The sequence below is a fragment of the Polychytrium aggregatum genome, assembly GCF_025602895.1.
Source record: "Polychytrium aggregatum strain JEL109 chromosome Unknown BJ171scaffold_2, whole genome shotgun sequence".
NCBI classification, from domain to species: Eukaryota; Fungi; Chytridiomycota; class Chytridiomycetes; order Polychytriales; genus Polychytrium; species Polychytrium aggregatum.
The window spans coordinates 198,409-215,569 of record NW_026516204.1 but is presented as its reverse complement, the minus strand read 5'-3'; the positions used below and the strand labels follow the sequence as shown (position 1 = coordinate 215,569).

The 17,161-nt window shown below is 56.8% G+C and overlaps 4 protein-coding genes across 4 annotated transcripts; all 4 read right to left on the bottom strand.

Annotated features, from left to right (window-relative positions):
• Nucleotides 1-1,245: 1,245 nt before the first annotated feature.
• BJ171DRAFT_485785 (SAC3/GANP/Nin1/mts3/eIF-3 p25 family-domain-containing protein) lies at nucleotides 1,246-7,923 on the bottom strand. The gene is made up of 15 exons (XM_053109156.1): nucleotides 7,769-7,923; nucleotides 7,354-7,663; nucleotides 7,000-7,222; nucleotides 6,759-6,816; nucleotides 6,408-6,587; nucleotides 6,176-6,289; nucleotides 5,825-6,062; nucleotides 5,065-5,628; nucleotides 3,657-4,840; nucleotides 2,935-3,398; nucleotides 2,659-2,788; nucleotides 2,314-2,503; nucleotides 2,124-2,204; nucleotides 1,702-1,978; nucleotides 1,246-1,558 (listed from the first exon to the last, which is right to left on the bottom strand). Exons 1-15 carry the CDS (start codon nucleotides 7,775-7,777, stop codon nucleotides 1,309-1,311), a joined length of 4,272 nt encoding a protein of 1,423 aa, XP_052971304.1. The 5' UTR covers nucleotides 7,778-7,923; the 3' UTR covers nucleotides 1,246-1,308.
• A 110-nt stretch (nucleotides 7,924-8,033) lies between these two features.
• On the bottom strand, nucleotides 8,034-12,067 carry BJ171DRAFT_594995 (solute carrier, TRAMD3 or PAT1-domain-containing protein; the record flags this gene model as incomplete). Its single annotated transcript, XM_053114564.1, has 11 exons — nucleotides 8,034-8,428; nucleotides 8,585-8,887; nucleotides 8,983-9,205; nucleotides 9,306-9,645; nucleotides 9,798-9,946; nucleotides 10,051-10,239; nucleotides 10,462-10,711; nucleotides 10,835-11,110; nucleotides 11,226-11,530; nucleotides 11,741-11,811; nucleotides 12,037-12,067. 11 exons carry the CDS (start codon nucleotides 12,065-12,067, stop codon nucleotides 8,295-8,297), a joined length of 2,271 nt encoding a protein of 756 aa, XP_052971303.1. The 3' UTR covers nucleotides 8,034-8,294.
• Nucleotides 12,068-12,511: 444 nt separating this feature from the next.
• Nucleotides 12,512-14,951, bottom strand: BJ171DRAFT_111410 (phosphorylated CTD interacting factor 1 WW domain-containing protein). The gene is made up of 4 exons (XM_053105452.1): nucleotides 14,452-14,951; nucleotides 13,408-14,256; nucleotides 13,062-13,269; nucleotides 12,512-12,938 (listed from the first exon to the last, which is right to left on the bottom strand). Exons 1-4 carry the CDS (start codon nucleotides 14,878-14,880, stop codon nucleotides 12,589-12,591), a joined length of 1,836 nt encoding a protein of 611 aa, XP_052971302.1. The 5' UTR covers nucleotides 14,881-14,951; the 3' UTR covers nucleotides 12,512-12,588.
• On the bottom strand, nucleotides 14,938-17,090 carry BJ171DRAFT_485779 (uncharacterized protein). The gene is made up of 7 exons (XM_053109155.1): nucleotides 16,727-17,090; nucleotides 16,502-16,597; nucleotides 16,189-16,356; nucleotides 15,859-16,031; nucleotides 15,572-15,763; nucleotides 15,268-15,451; nucleotides 14,938-15,179 (listed from the first exon to the last, which is right to left on the bottom strand). Exons 1-7 carry the CDS (start codon nucleotides 16,827-16,829, stop codon nucleotides 15,028-15,030), a joined length of 1,068 nt encoding a protein of 355 aa, XP_052971301.1. The 5' UTR covers nucleotides 16,830-17,090; the 3' UTR covers nucleotides 14,938-15,027.
• Between the last annotated feature and the right edge of the window lie 71 nt (nucleotides 17,091-17,161).

Here is a 17,161-nt window from a genome sequence, read left to right as displayed (position 1 = left end):
CCCCGCCTCTGCGCTTTGGGCTTTCTGTGCCAGTCAGCAAAGCCTTGTATCGGTGAGAGGTCCCATCACCTGGCTCATCAGCAATCTACGTATCATCTCCAGAGCAGCATATGATCGATTCATATCCCTAACTGCAGCAGCAAGGGTAGCCGTCGACAAGATCCTGGATGCGGCTCCAGGCGCAGCACAGCTTCTCCAGACCAACGGAGCACTCTCCTTGAGGGAATGCTCGAACTTTGTGTTGGAGTCACATTGCGGGATCTCGATTTGTCGGATCGCGATCGGTCCGTGCGTGTGGTGGTTTTCCTGGAAATGGCACTTGCAGATGAATCCAATCGACCAATATCTATCCGAGATGATCGATTGGCACATCGAGTTCACGTTTCTGATTGCACGATACGACAGCGGTAGATGATATAGATCGTTGTTGTGGTGCAATAGACGAGTATTCCGAGAACCAGCAAAGGGCAGTGTATTGAGTACAAAGACGGTGCTCCAGATACAAAACAGCTTGCATCCACGGTCTGGCTGCGGATCAGTGGATTCCACTGCTCATGCTTCGGAGCTCGTCCTGAGCCCTCTTCAAGGCATCCAAGAATTCGAGTTCGCCCGACGTTTTGCGGCCCTCCGCACTCTGTGGCATCACCGAATGTGGTATCGGAGGCGATCGGAACGGCGCCGCGGGGCTGGTTTGGACTGGCACACCCGGGGCAGACCGTTGCCTAGACACTTGCACCAGAGGCTTGGATTCTGCTTCGGAGATCTGAGGATGGCCCGCGGCCGATACACCCGCCATGCTCGGGGGTCTGTGATTTATGGCATCGAGAAGTGAGAATCTGTGTCAACAGCGATCCTTCGCCTTCAACTGGCCGGGCAAGTCGATAGTCCTGTTCCTGTGATGCTATACAATCCCCCCACAGCCAACAGTACGTGTGCTAACAGTACCTGCTTGCGGCCGGATGCATGTGCTCTGTTCTGTCGGTGGCGGAGTTCTTTTGACGGACTTTCGGCACAGGGGAGGCGGGGCCAGCGGCTTTTGGAATATCGTGATTCGGAGCCCTGGACATTTGCTGGCGAGCTTGTGCTGACTGCAACTCGCGCTCCCACTGTCCAAGGCGATCGTACACTGCTTGCGAAAACACCTTCTCGAGCAGTCCTATGTGCTCCTCGACATACCACGGTGGCGGTGACAGCGACGTAAGCTCATGGACGAACGACTTGACAAGCGCAACAGACACATGCCGCATCAAGCTGCCGATCAGGATGGCTGAAGGTGTGGCGAGCGTCATTGACATTAGTCACATCACATCATATGCCGTGTCGCTGCTTTAGCTGTCGTAGAAGGGCAGGATCTGATGCTACAAGACGGCTGAGTTGGGCGAACGCCGACGATGCATCTGGAATGCGAAACTGCGACTCACCACATCGCGCGCCGGTCGATTCCGTGAGAATTCTGGTGGTCTGTGCCCGGAGTTGCTGTACCATGTCGAGAGAGAGGCCAGGATACCCTTCGAGCGAAGTTAACCACCGAGACTGGAGCTTCCAAAGGGCTTGATATCTGCACATAACCAAACACGTCGATGAGCTATGGACATGCATAAGAAGATCCGCTAAAGCATTGGGTGATTGGCGTCGGATCCTTCGGCTGATACAACAATCCCGTATGCGCATCCACTCAGCCAACGACTCGTTGATACGAACCGAGCATCATCATCGGCACTCTTGTCTGTGCCCAGTGCAAGCGACGACAGACTGGGCAGCCGGTACTTGGCAATGACAGATCGCAGATGTGCAAACGCTGCGTCAGAGTTCCACTCAATTGGGGGCACAGAGTCTTGTCTTTGAGCAAACTCGCGCGCCGGCCAAGCGATGGTCTCAAGCACAGGATGGGTGAGGATCTGTTCGACGGCCGAGAACTGGTTGTTCATGAGCTCGATGAGCATGTCGCACGTCATGGTGTAAACGTCGCTGCACAGTTCTGTGGCGTGGCGAAAGGCGTCAGTATGGTATGAGACCGATGGACAGAGCCCGCTTTCAGCGAGCGCAATCGGAGGGGGTTTTGCCGGAGGAGACGGAGAGCATTGCTAGCAACTGCTTCGGCGCGGAATCGCTGGTACTCTCACCAAAGCTAAGCTTATTGCATATTTTATCGACGTGTCCGACGGCAAACTCAAAGTACTTGTTTGTTATGGCGTCCACCACATCTGCAACGTGAAGCGCACAACACGTAAGAGAGCTGCTTCCACGAGCCAACGCTTTCGGTTGCCAAAGGCGGGCGATCGATTCGACGTGGAAAAGACAGCGGCCTCCCACCTTCTACAACCACATGCTTCAGCCGCTGGACCGGGGGATATCGCTCGACCAAGCTCCCCAGCTTGAGCTTGAGCCCGACACTTGACTTGACCACATCAAAGCCAGCCTCATCTGTATCGATCCCGAGGATGTCGAGATAGTCGATGGGGCCTGCACCAAAAAGCTGAGAGAGAGACTCCTTGACTGCGACCTGGAAATGTGGATTTGGTAGTGCCAAAAGCCAGCAGCGATGGTGAGCCAACGAAAGGGCATGTAAGTGACCAGAAGAACAGCCGAGCCAGCACTCTGGAAGGCCGTGTACCACAATGTGCTTGGCTCGGCTGAGTCGCACGCAACGCGACGTACATTTCCAATAAACTCGTTCTTGTTGAATGCCGGAGTGGACCAAAACACAATGAGCAGTGGGATCTTGGCGTGGCGAGGAACGCAGTCGCAGAACGAGAGGAGACGCTCGTGCTCCGTTCTCCACCAGGATCTGTGTGGAGATAGTGTACCAACACTCGGATGAGAAGGCGACATGCAGCACACCCGTCGAGGCACCGAGATGCATTTTCCAAGCAGACGCTGCGTAGCTGGGGATGGTCGCAATCATGCCCTGGAGACCTGCAGGGGGCAACATACCCCACATCGCTATTCCCGTCCTTGATGGTGCACTGGAATACCAAGGCTGATACACCTGAGAGGATACTCTCGGAGTTGACCTTGGGGCTTGCATCGGCTCGACGGGGCTCTCGGATTTCAACTTGATGGACCACCACGTCGCACTGTTCTACCCGCTGGAAGACGCTTCCACCTCGAACGGGCTTCTTGAGGGCGAATCGCGAGTGGAGCAGCTCTTTGACGGTATTCTTTTGCGCGCCGGCCTGAACGACCATGTGGGGCGTGACGCCCGTCGGCGTGAACTTGGAGCGCAGCCATGTTGAGCAAAACTGGTTCAAGGGCGACAGATCCGGCGAGCCTGCGACCGAAACTCCAATCTTCCAGTGAAATATACATTCGACGGCACTTTGGTGGGGAATCGGAATCTCGCGGAAGAGTACCTGAAAGTCAATTGGGTCCCAGTAGCGACCGCTCTGCTGTGCGGCCTGAAGCGGCAAGCGCACAGTCAGACACAACCGGGAAGCGACAAGTCCAGTTGGACAAGTTGGAAATATGCATATCGAGGTAAGAGTGCAGGGGTGAGAGGGGGTCTGGGTCTGGGACGATAACGAGCGACCGCAGGAGGACGACGCGCTGCTGTGCCGAGCATTCCTGATCAATGGAGACTCTCTCCAGCCGTCGCTTCCGGGCCGTCTTGCCTCTGTTCCAGCGTTTGTGCAAAAGCACCATCATATGCGACTTACTCTCAGAATAATGCCGCTGAGAACCTCCTCCTCATTCAGAGCTTCAGATTCTTCCCACTTGGGACGTTTGCGCTGCCCCCCAGGATGGAGTGTGCGCTTGCGAGCGCCATTGCCAACCAGACTGGGCGGCATGGCAACGGTGTTGAGATAGAGCTCGACAGCTCGCTTTTGCTCCAACGCCAGTCGCCTCTGGCGGTCAAGGCGGCTCACTTCGACTTGCTGCACCCAGAGGGCGAAAAATTGCTGTCGCTGTCGGCGTGCATGATGCTCTTGGGCGATTTGCTCGAGCACAATCTCTCGCACAAACTCGAGCGCGAACTGGTCGACAAGATTGTCGTACGCATAGCTTCGGAGCTCTGCTTCCACTACGCACTCCATTACGACTTCTCGAACTACGTCGGCGACAGCCTGAGCTGCAACGTCCGATAAAACCGCCATGGAGATCTCGTTCGCGAACCGATGTCGGCTCACAAGCTCCTCGGCGGCAATCTCCCGAATCGCTTGCTTCACCAGGTCATCATATACCGAAGCAACCAAGGACTCGGGTACGATTGATCGAGGGGTTGCAACAGTTGGTGTCATGGACTTTGCAGGCGAGACGGGGTGGAAGGATACTGGCAACTGGAGGACAGGGGCATGCTGGGCTGCCAGAGGCAGGTGTGGTGTTTGGGCGATTGGTGGCCTTTGCAAAGTCGTATCCAAGGATGGGGTAGCGTTGGGGATATTGAAGAACGGACTTGGTGCCGAAACAGGTGCCTCTGGAGCGAGCGGGGTATTGGACCACAGTGATCGAGATGGGGCAGTGGTAGTAGGCGCAGCTGCAAACGAGAAGGGCGCCGACGGGGCTGGAGTCCGGGAAGCCGGCTCGCTCGGCGCCTTGAGCATCGATGGCGGTGGCCTCGATACCGGTTCTGAAGGGGCGAAGATCGGCCTTGGAGCTACCGGAGATCCTGCAAACAGAGCGGCTGCTCCGAAAGTGGTGCGAGGCTCGACCGGAGGCGCAGGTAGTGGTCGCCTGATTGCCGACTGGTCTGGCCGATTCAAACCCGGCTGTTTCGCCTGGCGCTGTGGCGACCTTACAAGCAACAGACTCCGTCCGTCAATGATATCTGCATCTGAAATGCCTTTGCGCTTGTGCAGGATCACCTGAGAAACAACGGGAGTGAGGCTTGCACGGTGCCTGTCTGCAGTCACACGGGATGAGAGAGCGGAGGCCGTCCATTGGTCACCAGAGAATTAGCTATGGCTTCGATCTCCGTGAGCGTATTGTGACAAAAACGCTGTTCGGCTGCGGCTTGCACAGGACCCCACAGAGTGGGTGTAGTTCGTCGAGTCAACGACTTTGGATATCGGCGGTTTCTTCGCTGCTGTGGGACGGGAATGGAAATGGAACCGGCGGGTAGCTCACCGTAAAAGGGACCAGCGATGACTCGGTGCTTATCTTCTCTGGCGTCATACTGCCGTGTCTTGCCGATTATCACTTGATATGAGCCCAGCGTCGGATCCTGCTCAAACGGGATCTGGAAGTACTCAAGATACTTGATGACCTCCGAATCGTCGTTGAAGGCGAGTTGACGGATCAGATCCGATACGGGGAACACGTTGGAGTTGGTCGCTGCCTGACTCATGTAGACTTTTTGCATTGATCGGAGGGCGTCGGTGCGAACGCTGATAAACTCTCGATGAAGCAGACATGCTTCCAGATAGCTGACTTGGCTACTTGCAATCTTGCGGAAGAATCGCGAGTAGTTGGCGACCTCGCCCTTGGATCGGACAATGTAAGACTGCAGCTCAAGTGCTCGCTGGACAAGCGGATCCAGATATACTCCGCGACGCAGAGACTTTTCGAACTCGGTAGCCTTGACACTTTTGACGTGGGCAAGAATGTAGTATGCAATGAACTCGGCCTCGTTTGGAGAATATATCCCTTGGCGAGCGCACTCGGAATAGAGCTCCTTGAGACTCTGCAGGGCTGGAAAGGCAGATGGGCCGACAGCTGTCTCAGCTACGATCGAGGCGACGCACATGCATCTTCCGGATCTACGTCTCGGCAGTTGTCATATTTACTCGAGGGATGGAGGGGGCTAGCGATGTTTCAGCGACGCCCATTCAGGGTCGCTGAGATTGGTGCTATCACTGTTCAGACTAAACGGGGTGCTCGGACTTACTTTTACACAGCTGTTCGTATTCTTGAGAGACCGAGAACGACGCTATCTCAGATAGGTCGTGGTGCGACATGATGTGGAATCGAGCTATTCGTTCGTGCGCGGCAATCGACTCCGTGCCGCGAGACTGGATATATGTAAAGTCGGTTCGGATAGCACGAGTTCGGTCGCGGATCCATGGGTGGGCTTTATCGAGACCATACTCTGGCAGAACTTCGTAAACCAAAAAGTCAAGTGTCGCCTGGATGATGGCGAAGTGGTGTCACTGTCGATTGCTCGGTATCGGTCGCTGTCGGACTAGGCGGTCAAGGCCGTGCCCATCGATGCCAAATACCAGTCATTCGCATCACCTACCAGCAGCACATGGGGCGGCCGGACGTCACAGGGCAAGGGCGGAGGGTCGCCGGCAGCAGATCGCTTGTATCGCTTGACGGTTGTCTTTGGATCGGCTCGACCGGTGGCTGGGTCCTGCGACGGATAGACGGGGCGTGGCACATGGCTTAGTTATAGTGCGGTATCGAGTTCCACGAAGCAACCACGGATAGAGCAGGCTCCGGCCAATGACTCCTCGGTGCCAATATCTTACGATTTCAAACTCATCCAGCTTCTTGGAATATTCTCGCTCTTGCCGCTCGAACTCGGGGCACATATCCAGACACTCAGGAGCGAGCTGCGGGGCTTCACCGAGATTGTACTGCTGGCCCGGCATGGCCATCTTCTTCTGCTTGACATACATGTTCATCAGGTCGTCTCGTTGGTCTTTCATCTGGATCGGGGGGGGGTACATGTCATCAATACGAGCGAATGTGAATACCCGACAGTTGTGGTCAGTTCAGCCCATAGCACAGCACACCAGGACCAGAACCGGAGAAAGCGCCAGAAGCATCCGCCCAGCGAACCATCTGACGCATCGACGACCCAAGTGCAGTGCCCATACCTCCATATAGCGGTTATCAGGAGGGACATACGAAAATCTCTCGACTCGATCCTCCGGCCTTGATGAGGATGTTAGAGAATGCCCATCCAGTTGAGAGACGACGATCCGCCGGGGTGTCCCGAACGATGCCATCCACGGATCGTGTCAGCAAGACAGCAGGGGGCGGGCGGATATGGACTGTTCGCACATGATGTGCGAGTGCCGTTGAGGACGGCCGGCCATCAACTCTGGAGGACATTACCTGACGTTCTTCCGCATTCGCAAGATCCCCGTGCTTTTGGATGACCACTGAGCCGCCGACGAGTCGGACGAGCCAAACGAAAAGTCCTCCTGGTCCAGAGAACGATCCAACGGCTCCGGTAGCGGCTCTAGCGATCTTGATGATGGAGTTTCGATCATCGCGCTGTCCTCGTCGTCGATCATATCGCCCGCGGCAACCGTTGGACTCGGCGCTGTGGACTCGCCTGACGTGAATAGAGCTTTGTCAGTATCCGATCCGATCTTGCCGAGATCATGGTTTCGGCCACACCTGTGCGGCGTATTCTATTCCTGAATAGAGCCGGCGAGCGGGCGAGCGCATGCTAAGGAGCCATACTCGCTGGCTGGTTGTTGAACCACTTTGTTCTGTTCGTCGCGAATCCACCTCGTCCTGGCGATCCTCGAGAGAAACTAGACCTGGAGTTGGAGCCCCGTTGGGAGCCGTAGAATGAATCGGAGCTTTCACTTGTCCTGGCCGAGTTAGAGACGACGGGCGACGCCAGCGCACCCCGGCTGCTGTTGTCGCCGGTGCCAGTGCTGTTGGTGTTGTTGCCGCTGCTGTTATTGAAAACCATCGACATATTCCTTCCCCTGGGCCGGCCCCGGGCTCCTCGTCCGCGGCCTGTTGGTCCATTCGCCCTGTTGTTCTGCAATCCAGCGAAATAAGAAAAGAAAGGAGGCCGAGGCGGCCGGCCATTACTGCGATTGCACTGGCTGGATGTGCGATCTGGGTCTGGGGAGAGGCTGGGTACCTGCTCCATTGCGGCTCGTGCGGCTCCAGCACCGTGCTCTGCAGTCGAGGGATGATGCAGACTGACGGCCTGTTACACCCCTGCGTTGGTCAGGGCAAGTTGAATCCGCTCGCCTGTCGATTGTCCCCGACTGGATCGGGTCGTCGAGATGAGGGCAGCCCCGCCAGAGGCGATGCGACCAGACAGCAGCCACAAGATCGGCCAAGGTTCGAATGCGACGCGACCGACCTGCCCCCGAGTGCCCCTGGTCTGCTCTCCGAATGACCTATGTTGGTGCACGGCCTCGGGCCGGATGCTCTGCAGGCATGCCGGCAGGAGGACCGAGTCCAGCTCTGTATTTACCGTCATGCGGGAGAGCGGCATACTCACTAATGCTGCAATCCATCATCTGCTTCAGCCCAAAGCAGCTCCCACATGCACACAAGTAGCATATTTTGCACAACGAAATGTTGGAGGCACTGGCAGCATCGTTCCTGGAGCAGGTTGCGGCTCACGTCTTGGAAGATGTGCCAGAGGCACCACCTGCTCAATGCCCGCTCGGTGCCTCGGAATTTCCGTGCTCTGTCTCGGCGTTGTCTACGAGCTCCTGCTCCAACTGGCGCACTTCGTTGTAAACGGCCGTGTGTGCAGCCAGCAAGTACTTGCGCTGCTCTTGTTTGACTGGTGGACGGGGATCCGAGTGGGGATGTGTCGTTGTCAGCGCAAATACAGGCAACCCTCCACCGATTCCTGTACATGTTCACCACCACTACCACCGGCTATCCAATATCCCACAAATGCATCGCGTCAACGGTGTCCTTGGCTTGAAGCACTTACTCTGCATGCGAAGCGTCTCTTTCTCGACCTCGGGGATCAAGAATGCAGAGACAAGATCCGCCACAGTAATCTCTGCTGTCTCCGGCTGGAGTGCCTGTCGGCGCTCGATTTCATCAACGACTTGGTTGATCTTGCCAGCGTATTCGTACACCTGCTCGCGAGCTTGGACGCTGGAGACGTGCTCGATGCCTCCAATGATGATCTCCTCGAGATAACTGTCGACAGTCTCCTGGTGCACCTTGATCACTTGGCGGAAGACCTCGTCGTCCTCGGCCTGGCGCTTGACCTCCACTTGTCTCAAACCTACCAACAGCCCACGGATGTCAGCTCACCGATGTCCCTGTTGGCGAACCGGAAGCGGCAGACTCGATCCAAGCACCTGGGGCAGTGCAACTCACCGCTTTCCTCGGCCTCCCTCATTCTGCGGGTGCGCTCAGCAAGCTTGACCATTGCATCTATTCTTCGTTCTTCGCGAAGCCGCACAAGCTCCTTGGTGAGAAAATCAAAGGTCTTGCCCATATACTCGGCCTCGATGGTGCTTTCGACCAGACGCTCAGCTCTTTCTTCTTCGTTGCTTGTTTCCCTTTCCTGCCACTGTTCCTCTCCTTCTTTTATCTGGGGCTGAGGGCCAAGGAGCAAAGCGCTGTCAGGATGGCACTGGAGTGTCTCGTCGATTGTTTGATATGGCAGAGTCCGTCGCCAACTCGAACGATATACATACTTTGACCTCGTAGTTGAAGAGGTTTTGCTCCTCGGTGCCAAGGGAATGCTTGCGGCGCAGGGAGCCTCGGTGTGGACCGCCGGTGGCTTCATCCTCGCTCGTCTCGGAGGCTTGCTCCTCGTCACCTTCACGAACTCTCTGCTCCTCAAGCGCCTCGCGCGCAGCTTGGGCAGCCTCGCTGACCTCGTTGGCCTTTCGGATCGTCTGGCGAGTTCGCAACTCGCCGATGAGCTGCAGTCTGCGCTCCTTGCCCTGATACATGAGATTCTGAACGATACGGCCACGAATGAGGCCCTGGAGTAGCAGAGCTGCCAGCTCCATTTCGTCCTCGATTTCCGTGCTGTACCGAAAGCACAGGGCGCAACCGTCGGTAAAGCGTAAGCAAATGCATAGTTGGTACATCGTCTTGCCACCCTTAGCGCAGCCGTGTTTCGTCTGTTGGGGCTCAGAATGGCCCCCGCGTTCTACACGCCTGCATATAGAGACACATACCTTCCTTCAATCGTGGGAGTCTCGGGCCGCTGAGGTGGCTTCTCGATCTTCTGACAGAATCGCAGCGGCTTTTCTTCCTGCTGCGCCTGGTGCCTGCGCGCCTTCATCTTTTTGTCCATCAACAAGAGCTGCTCCTGCAGGTGCTTTTCCTGTCGAGTCATTTCGATCGTGTGAGTCCCATCCTGGGCGAATACCATGACCCAGTATACAAGGTGACAGCACACGAGGTGGCCACGGACTCTGTCTTTCCCACCTTGCGCGCCGAAGGACTTCGGGTGTGCTTCTTCTGAGGGAGAGACAGATTGGTCTTTATGATCTTTTCAGGGAAGGTGGCCTCAAGATCCAAGAGACCGCGGTAGTCGTCGATGTTCTCGACTTGAATCTTGAGAGTGTTTGCGGGGTTGTCTCGGTACATGCCATCTCTGGCTTTGGGGGCATAGACCTAGATGTTGGCAAACCGAGACATCAAGAGCGGCAATGATACGGGGCAAACGAATCAGCTGCGCCCAAAGCGGTGCGGCCTTCTCTTCGGAGTAGAGCCGGTGACATGCGTGGACACGGTATAATGCCATGTCAATGAGTCCCTCGTTGCTGAGGGTGACTGTGAGGGTCCGCAAGATATCCATGCTTTCTCGGGGCCAGCTGTCTGCGGCCGTATGCTTACAGAAGATCCATAGCTGGCGTACTCGGCGATAATGTCTCGTTTCTCGACCTTGTTCTGGACCTTGCTTCGCCTATTCGAGATCTTCCTCAGAGCCTTGATTCGCTTCTTTTGCAGCTTCTCGAGCAAGGTATCCCGCTCCTGCAGCTTTCGTTGCCAGATCTTTTCGACCCGCTCGTTGTTCATTGCTTCGTTCTCCTCGCTTCGCTTCTTGATGACCTTGGCCAAGATTTCCAGTCTAGCCTCTTGGAGTCTGGATCAAACATGGCCATGTTGGTAACGGCCACACAAATGTGTACGAGAAAGAAACCAAGCGAGCAGCCCAACAGCACATATACAGGTTCTCTGGCTGATCAGCGATTCGACGGATACGTACTTTCGGATCTCCTCCTCGCGTTCCTGCCACTCCTTCAGTTCCATCTCCTCCATCATACGCAGGCGCTTTTCAAAGGATTCTTGGTCAACCACCTTTGGAAGCGTGGCTTCCCACGCTCTCTTTGACCTGGCCCGCTCGATCATCTCCAGTTCGGCCATGCCAACAGGCAATCCTGAGCCGAACGTCAACGTGGCCAATGCCAAGAGCTCGGGTGGAACGGATCCGGGCGGAATAACATATTCAGGAGAGTACGGGTCCGTCTGCGCCTCGGATTCTCTGTCGTTGGGGGGGGGTTGCCAATACGTTAGTGCCTCCGATGCAACGGCAAGAGCAGAACAGCGGAATATACAATCTCGGCGAACAATGCAATGCCGTTATCGAAGAGCCTTACCTGTAAATCGACTGAACGGCCACAGTTTTGCTGAAAGGCGAAACGGGTCGCTCCACGGTGGCTTGGGCGATTGGGGGAGGCTTGCGGGCATAGACAATCTGACCGCCCAGCGTCGGCATGTACGGAATCAGAGGACGACGAAAGTACTTGAACCGGTTTACGCCGTCGACGTGAGCGGGAAAGTTGTTGTAGGATCGTCGGTCATTCCCAAGATGCGCCGGGAGTTTGCGTGGACGGAGCCGGTAATGCGATGGTGGATAGTGGTTCAACGCCGAAAACATGTTTGTATAGTTTGGGTTGATGATCTGCAAGCGTACGGTCATGGCGCCGCACAACCAAAGCAGCGTAAGCATGGTGCAGCAAGCCGGGGCGATTCAGAGGGCAATTCTCTTGCTTATCAGCACCTCCTCCAACTCCATATCGGCAGCCACCGAAGGCTTTCACATGCTGAACTAAGCAGTCCCCGACCCGACACGACCCGACCCGACCCGACCGCATCAGACGCGTAGACTTACCACATCGTGAGTCTGCGACTTGACCATCGCTTTGATGTGGTCGGTGTGGCACGCGACCGTCGAATTGACATCTGGAAAGAGCAAGAGTCAGTGCCATGGCAGCACAACACGCATAGTCTTGGAGACCGACGTATCTATTAGGCCTCAAGACGGCCTGCGCCGAGCCTGCGCCAAAACCAGAATCGACATTCTCGCGCTCGGTCCGTCGCTCGTCGCAATGAGCGGCTCGAGCGTGTTTGGAGCGGGATGCTTCACGGTGGCGCAATTTTTCCCATGGCATAGACTCTGGTACTCACCGTAGATATAGTCATGTGGGCGACTGGGCATGACAGCCCGTTGGCTGTAGCTCGCATTCATCCTGGCTCGGCTCGCGGGTCGTGGCCAAAGGCAAAGCAGAGCCCACCAGGAAGAACTCTCCCGAGTGGAACTCACCAGGCAGAACTCACCAGGCGGAACTCGACCGAAGCGAGCCCGTCTCTCGCACGTGATCGGAAGTAGTCCGATCAGGAATCGATGGCGGCTCCAACAGCGCCGCACTTTGGATCCGAATGCGAGTTGATGCCGAGCGGAGCCGGTGGCCTTCTCGTCATAGCCGAAGGTCCATTCATATCCGAATAGGGCCAGACGTGAGGACTCTCAGTCATCTTGGATGTGATGAATAGTCTGTTTGAACGAAACAAGACTTTGCCCATGAACCCGGTGTGTGTCCCTTACCCTGCCTCCACGATGCATTCCCAAAGGCAGCCACAATACCAGACTCCTTGAACACACTGTTTGGTGATGACGGGCGATGGATGGGTGTGTATTCATGATCAAGAGAAAAGGACTCTATGGCTGTCCTGGTCCGTTTAGGATGCGCTGTGAATCGTCTCGCCTTCAGTGTAGTTGTCGCCATCGGTGTAATTGTCGCCATCGGCGTAGTTGTCGTCACCGGCATCATCGCGTTTGCGCTTGTTTTTCGTCTTTCCCTTGTACACTCCGCCTCCGCCATCAAGATGGCCGAATCCTCGGCCCGTCCTGAATCGCCGAGTCGACTCTGAGGCCGAAGGCAGCGCACACTGCATGGCATACTGAAGCTTGGCAAGCTTGAGCTTCGTAACCGGCCACGTTACTTGGGCGGCGCTCGTTTGGAGGAAAAAAATGCCCGTAGGATAAGGGGAGGGACGGTACTTGTCGAGCCGTTGGTGTTGAGCACCATCTAATAGAATGGAGGAGGAGGGAAACACATTGATTGGCGCATGAGGAGACGCAGTGATTAGCACAGGAGACGAGATGCATCAAAGACTGCACCCGAGCTGCCAGGCGACGCATGCCATCCTACCAAAGAATCCGTGATCGCCGCCACGCAGGAGCAGCACGTCCCGCTGCCATTTCGACGTCTTCATGGCTGACCACGACGAGCATTCCTCCCACCCCGGAAGCACAACAACAAACGAGAGCGCTTTCTTCGCGGCCTCTGCAGCCTCCATGAGCGACTCGATGTGGGTCACCATCTTTTCCATGACTGGGCGGATGAACGGAGGATTGACCTGCAGCAGCAAGGACCAATGCAGTCAGTGAGTGCCAGCAGCAGCCAGTCGATCTGCATCTTGAGCCATATGTGGGATCGCCAATTGCCCTTATGCATACTGGCTCGACTCACGGCACAAGCAGCATGTCGGTCGTACCTCATAGCTGCCCTCGAACGGCTTGAACGAGAAAAAGTCCCCAAGCGAGCCAAAGGGGCCATCCGTGTCGATAAAGGCCGAGCAATAGCGCCCCCAGCGAGTGTTGAGCGGCGAGGCAAAGCACTCGAACTCGACGCCAAACTCGCGCTGGAGAACCTTCATGGCCGCGGTCGGCATTGCTGCTTGAAAGCCATGTCCAAGCAGCGACTTGTACCGCATCAGCAGCGCCATCAGTGCTTGCGGGAACATTTCCTCGGGCTGGCCAGAGTAGCGCTTGAACAGCTCCAAGAGTTTGTCGTGGTGGGCCGGGGTCAGCTTGCAAAAGGACCTTGCGCCGTAGGTGACATCGATGCTGTTGTGATGCCGAGCGATCACGACGGACTTGCGCTGGAGCACAACGTGGTCGGGATCCTCGTCTTCGCCATCGCTCTCGGCGCCCGATCCGTCGTTCTGGCTGTGCCGATCGGCGCGGTCGCTATTGCTACTATCAACGGCCTTCGCTGACCGTTTACTGGACTCGGTGCGCTTCACTTTCGATGCACTGGTCGGCCGAGAAGACTCTGCTGGCTTTGCTTGCTCGTAAGCCGCCGGATCTGCTGCCTCAGGTTCGAGATCGGCCTGCTTCTGCAATCGCAGGAGATTCTCGACAAGCCGGGTCGATTCCCTTCCCAACTCACGGACAATCTTCTTGGCCACGGCTTCTTTGATGCCAGCGCGGACGAGATCCGACACAAGCCCCTCCTCGACGACGATGTTGAAGGGCATGATGGGATCCTTTCGCTGGTTCTTGGTCGACTTGCTCCAGGCGCTGAAGACCCAGCGCTCATACGCCTGGATTGGCGGTGCGAGCTAGAGGCCAAGCAGCGCATGGTCATGTGTCAGGCAGTGTGTTCAGAGCAAATGGAGATGGCCGAGTAGATCGACGGCAGTGCCGCTGAAGGATGTCTCGCCAGCGGCGATGATCGATCTCGAGCTTCAAACCAGATCCACACTGCCCTCGATGAGCACATCGATCTAGATCCACAAGGTGCCTCGCAGACATACCTCGACGGATCGGAGGAGTTGCTTAAACCTTCTGCGGAGGCGACGATCGAATGCTTGCCGGACAGCCTCGACCGAGAGGCTGGTGATCTTGAGCTCGCCGCTGCGCGGATAGGTGGTTGCGTACTTTTTCGTCTTCTTGGTGGTGTCCACGGACGGGTCCCAAACAGACGAGTCGTTGCTGTCCTCCTCGATCGGTGCTCGCTCGCGAGGCGGGAGGTACGTTCGGGTGTATTCCTCGGGCCTCAGGCGGATGACGCTGTGGAGCGAATGCTGGACATTGTAGTTGTTTTCTCTGAGCTTGGTCGAGAGCGGCCGAGCGGCGCCAGGAACACCGCCCGGATGCTGTTCGTCGGCATACGGCTCGTCGGCATACGGCTCGTCGGCATACGACTCGTCGGGATACGGCTCGTCGGCATATGGCTCGTCCATGGCAGCGATTCGGCTAGCCCCAGCACCAGCGCTCTCCAGCGGGATGTTGGCTGAGCCCGCTGCTCTGTCAACCCGACATGCAAAATCGCCGGTTGGGCCAGATCGATGCGCAGCAGCCGCTGTATTTGCCGGCCAGACCGTGGCTGGCTACCCGATCAGCACAAACGCGTCAGCCACTTGGACAATGTCGCTGTGCTCGACCAGCAGACCCAGGCACCTGGCGACGGCCCTGGGCTGCAACTTGCCCATGCCCGGGTTGCTCGCATGGAGCTTGGCCGCGAGATAGTCCTGCGAGTACTCTGGCATCGTCCGGGAGAATCGGCAGGGTGAGCGCGCTGCCGGCCTGCCGCCTCTCAGCGTGAGCACCGAATCGACTGGCCAACAAACCTCGGGAGCCTTCGGCACGCATGATCTCCAGCAACTGCCGGGCCATGGAGCATGCTGGCTGGATCGCCTCGTAAATGTCCCGATCGCCGTCTTTGAGGAAGATCCGCCCCTCGGTGACGAGTTCTGCAACAGCCCGTCGCACCAGCGCAACTATTCGTCGGCCAGAAACGCCAGGCTGATGTTCCTGGCGTCGGAGCATGGGTCAGATCTGGTGCAAGTGAGATCCAGCGCAATAACACAGGCATAAAGCGCACTGGTGATCTGCAAAGCACTCTCCCCCCCCCCAGCGCGCAGGATAGCCTACATCCACTGTGCTTTCTTGACCATCGGCCGTCCGCAATCGGATGCGTTTCTCCAGCTCGACAATCGCTTCCAGAGCAAGTAGCCGCTGGAACTCGACTCCTTCCGTCTCATGCAGCATGTATGCCTCGACAGCATACTTGACATGGCTCTCAGTCGCATGGGCAATTCCCTGGACGTACGCCACTAGATCATCCTGGAGGGCAACAGATGTTAGCGGATGCGCTTCCTTGTGGGTCGCTAGCGACAGGCCCAGCCAGTGCAAGCGATAACCATGATTCGACGGCGCACCGGCGACTGTGGGCCTCGGACGGCGAAAGATTCGTTGTGGCTCTGGGTCTTTCGGAGAGCCAGCTCCCTTTGGCTGCTTTCCGACAGGACAATCGGTCGGTCATATGCCCGCAGCTTGGCGTCGATCGTCTGCATCCATGCCAGAGCTTCAAAGTTTGGATCGCTCTCGACGCCTACACAGCCCAGATACGTTTTGGAGTCGTGAGTTCCGTCAGTTCTTGGCTCCAGCACCAAGTGCCATCGCCGATATGGGCGCAGTGTCGTCTTCAGGACCGTATCGGCCGTTGACATCGAGCGGGACAGTCGACTGCAGCGCCATGCCGTACTCACGGATGCTGTTGACGGTGAGCTGCCGAACATCGCGATATTCCTTGATCTTGCCCGAAACCACGACGCAGTCCCCGAGGCTCATGATCCGATGCTGGTCGGCCTCGGCACCGATGCTCGGCGGCTCGGAAAGCCACTGCCAGCAGTTGATGGTTCCGGTTCCGTCGTCGACTGGCAACGACAGACGACAGCGATGCACCCATTAGCGAATCCCGTTCAAATGAGCAGAGCGCACTGTGACATGAGACGGCCAGTTTGGAGGGCTTTCTCGGACGATTAGCTCGTCATGCTGCAGTGTTTCATCCACACTTCTCACCCAGGTATCCGATCCGCGAATGGGACTCGTCGATGCCGACGATCAGCCCGCAGATCTCTGCGTTTCGAACAGGCCGACCCTTGTACCGAAACACATCTGCGGCGGTCGATAGAGTGCGAGCAGACACAGATCAGTCGACGGACGCATGGTTAGCTTGCTGAGGATGGGGCTGGACGGCTCGATGGGGGGAGGGGAGCAATGCCCGAGACTTGGGCCATGACGAACCTTGGTACTCTTCCATAACTGCCATGCGATGAATGTCCCGGATGTTGAGCTTGCACGAAGCCCAGAACATAAAATCGAGGCCGAGGTTTGATAAATTATCCATGGAAGCTGGGTAATGGGAGCAGTCACCGGGGCTCTTCGTTGCTTTTGGCCAGCCGATCAGGCCAGATGCGGACCAACGGCCGGAGCGGAACCCTGGCTCTTTATGAAACGGGGCTCCTCGACTCGCGGATGGCTTGTGTGCATCAGACGACTTTGATCAGCACCCGAACCTCTATATAGTCCGCTAGCAACTTTGCTCTGTACCCTGCGTCTTCCTCCCTCATCCCAGGCACTCATCTTGCCCTGACTTGCAGCGGTGGAGTCTGACCGGGCTCATGTCGCGATCATTGCTCGCCACTCTCATCCGTGTGGCGTGCTCTCAGGCAAACGGAG

Excerpts from the sequence above, each read along its gene's own strand:
- BJ171DRAFT_111410 (XM_053105452.1), bottom strand. The coding sequence starts at position 14,880 with ATGGACGAGCCATATGCCGACGAGCCGTATCCCGACGAGTCGTATGCC. Across the intron at positions 14,257-14,451 it reads AACTCCTCCGATCCGTCGAG|CTCGCACCGCCAATCCAGGC; the intron begins GTATGTCTGCGA and ends CTTGGCCTCTAG. Across the intron at positions 13,270-13,407 it reads CGTTCGAGGGCAGCTATGAG|GTCAATCCTCCGTTCATCCG; the intron begins GTACGACCGACA and ends TTGCTGCTGCAG.
- BJ171DRAFT_485779 (XM_053109155.1), bottom strand. The coding sequence starts at position 16,829 with ATGGATAATTTATCAAACCTCGGCCTCGATTTTATGTTCTGGGCTTCG. Across the intron at positions 15,764-15,858 it reads TCCGAGGCCCACAGTCGCCG|GATGATCTAGTGGCGTACGT; the intron begins GTGCGCCGTCGA and ends GTTGCCCTCCAG. Across the intron at positions 15,180-15,267 it reads GCGTGCCGAAGGCTCCCGAG|AGTACTCGCAGGACTATCTC; the intron begins GTTTGTTGGCCA and ends GGACGATGCCAG.
- BJ171DRAFT_485785 (XM_053109156.1), bottom strand. Across the intron at positions 6,817-6,999 it reads CGAATGCGGAAGAACGTCAG|GCCGGAGGATCGAGTCGAGA; the intron begins GTAATGTCCTCC and ends ATCCTCATCAAG. Across the intron at positions 6,588-6,758 it reads CTGATAACCGCTATATGGAG|ATGAAAGACCAACGAGACGA; the intron begins GTATGGGCACTG and ends CCCCCGATCCAG.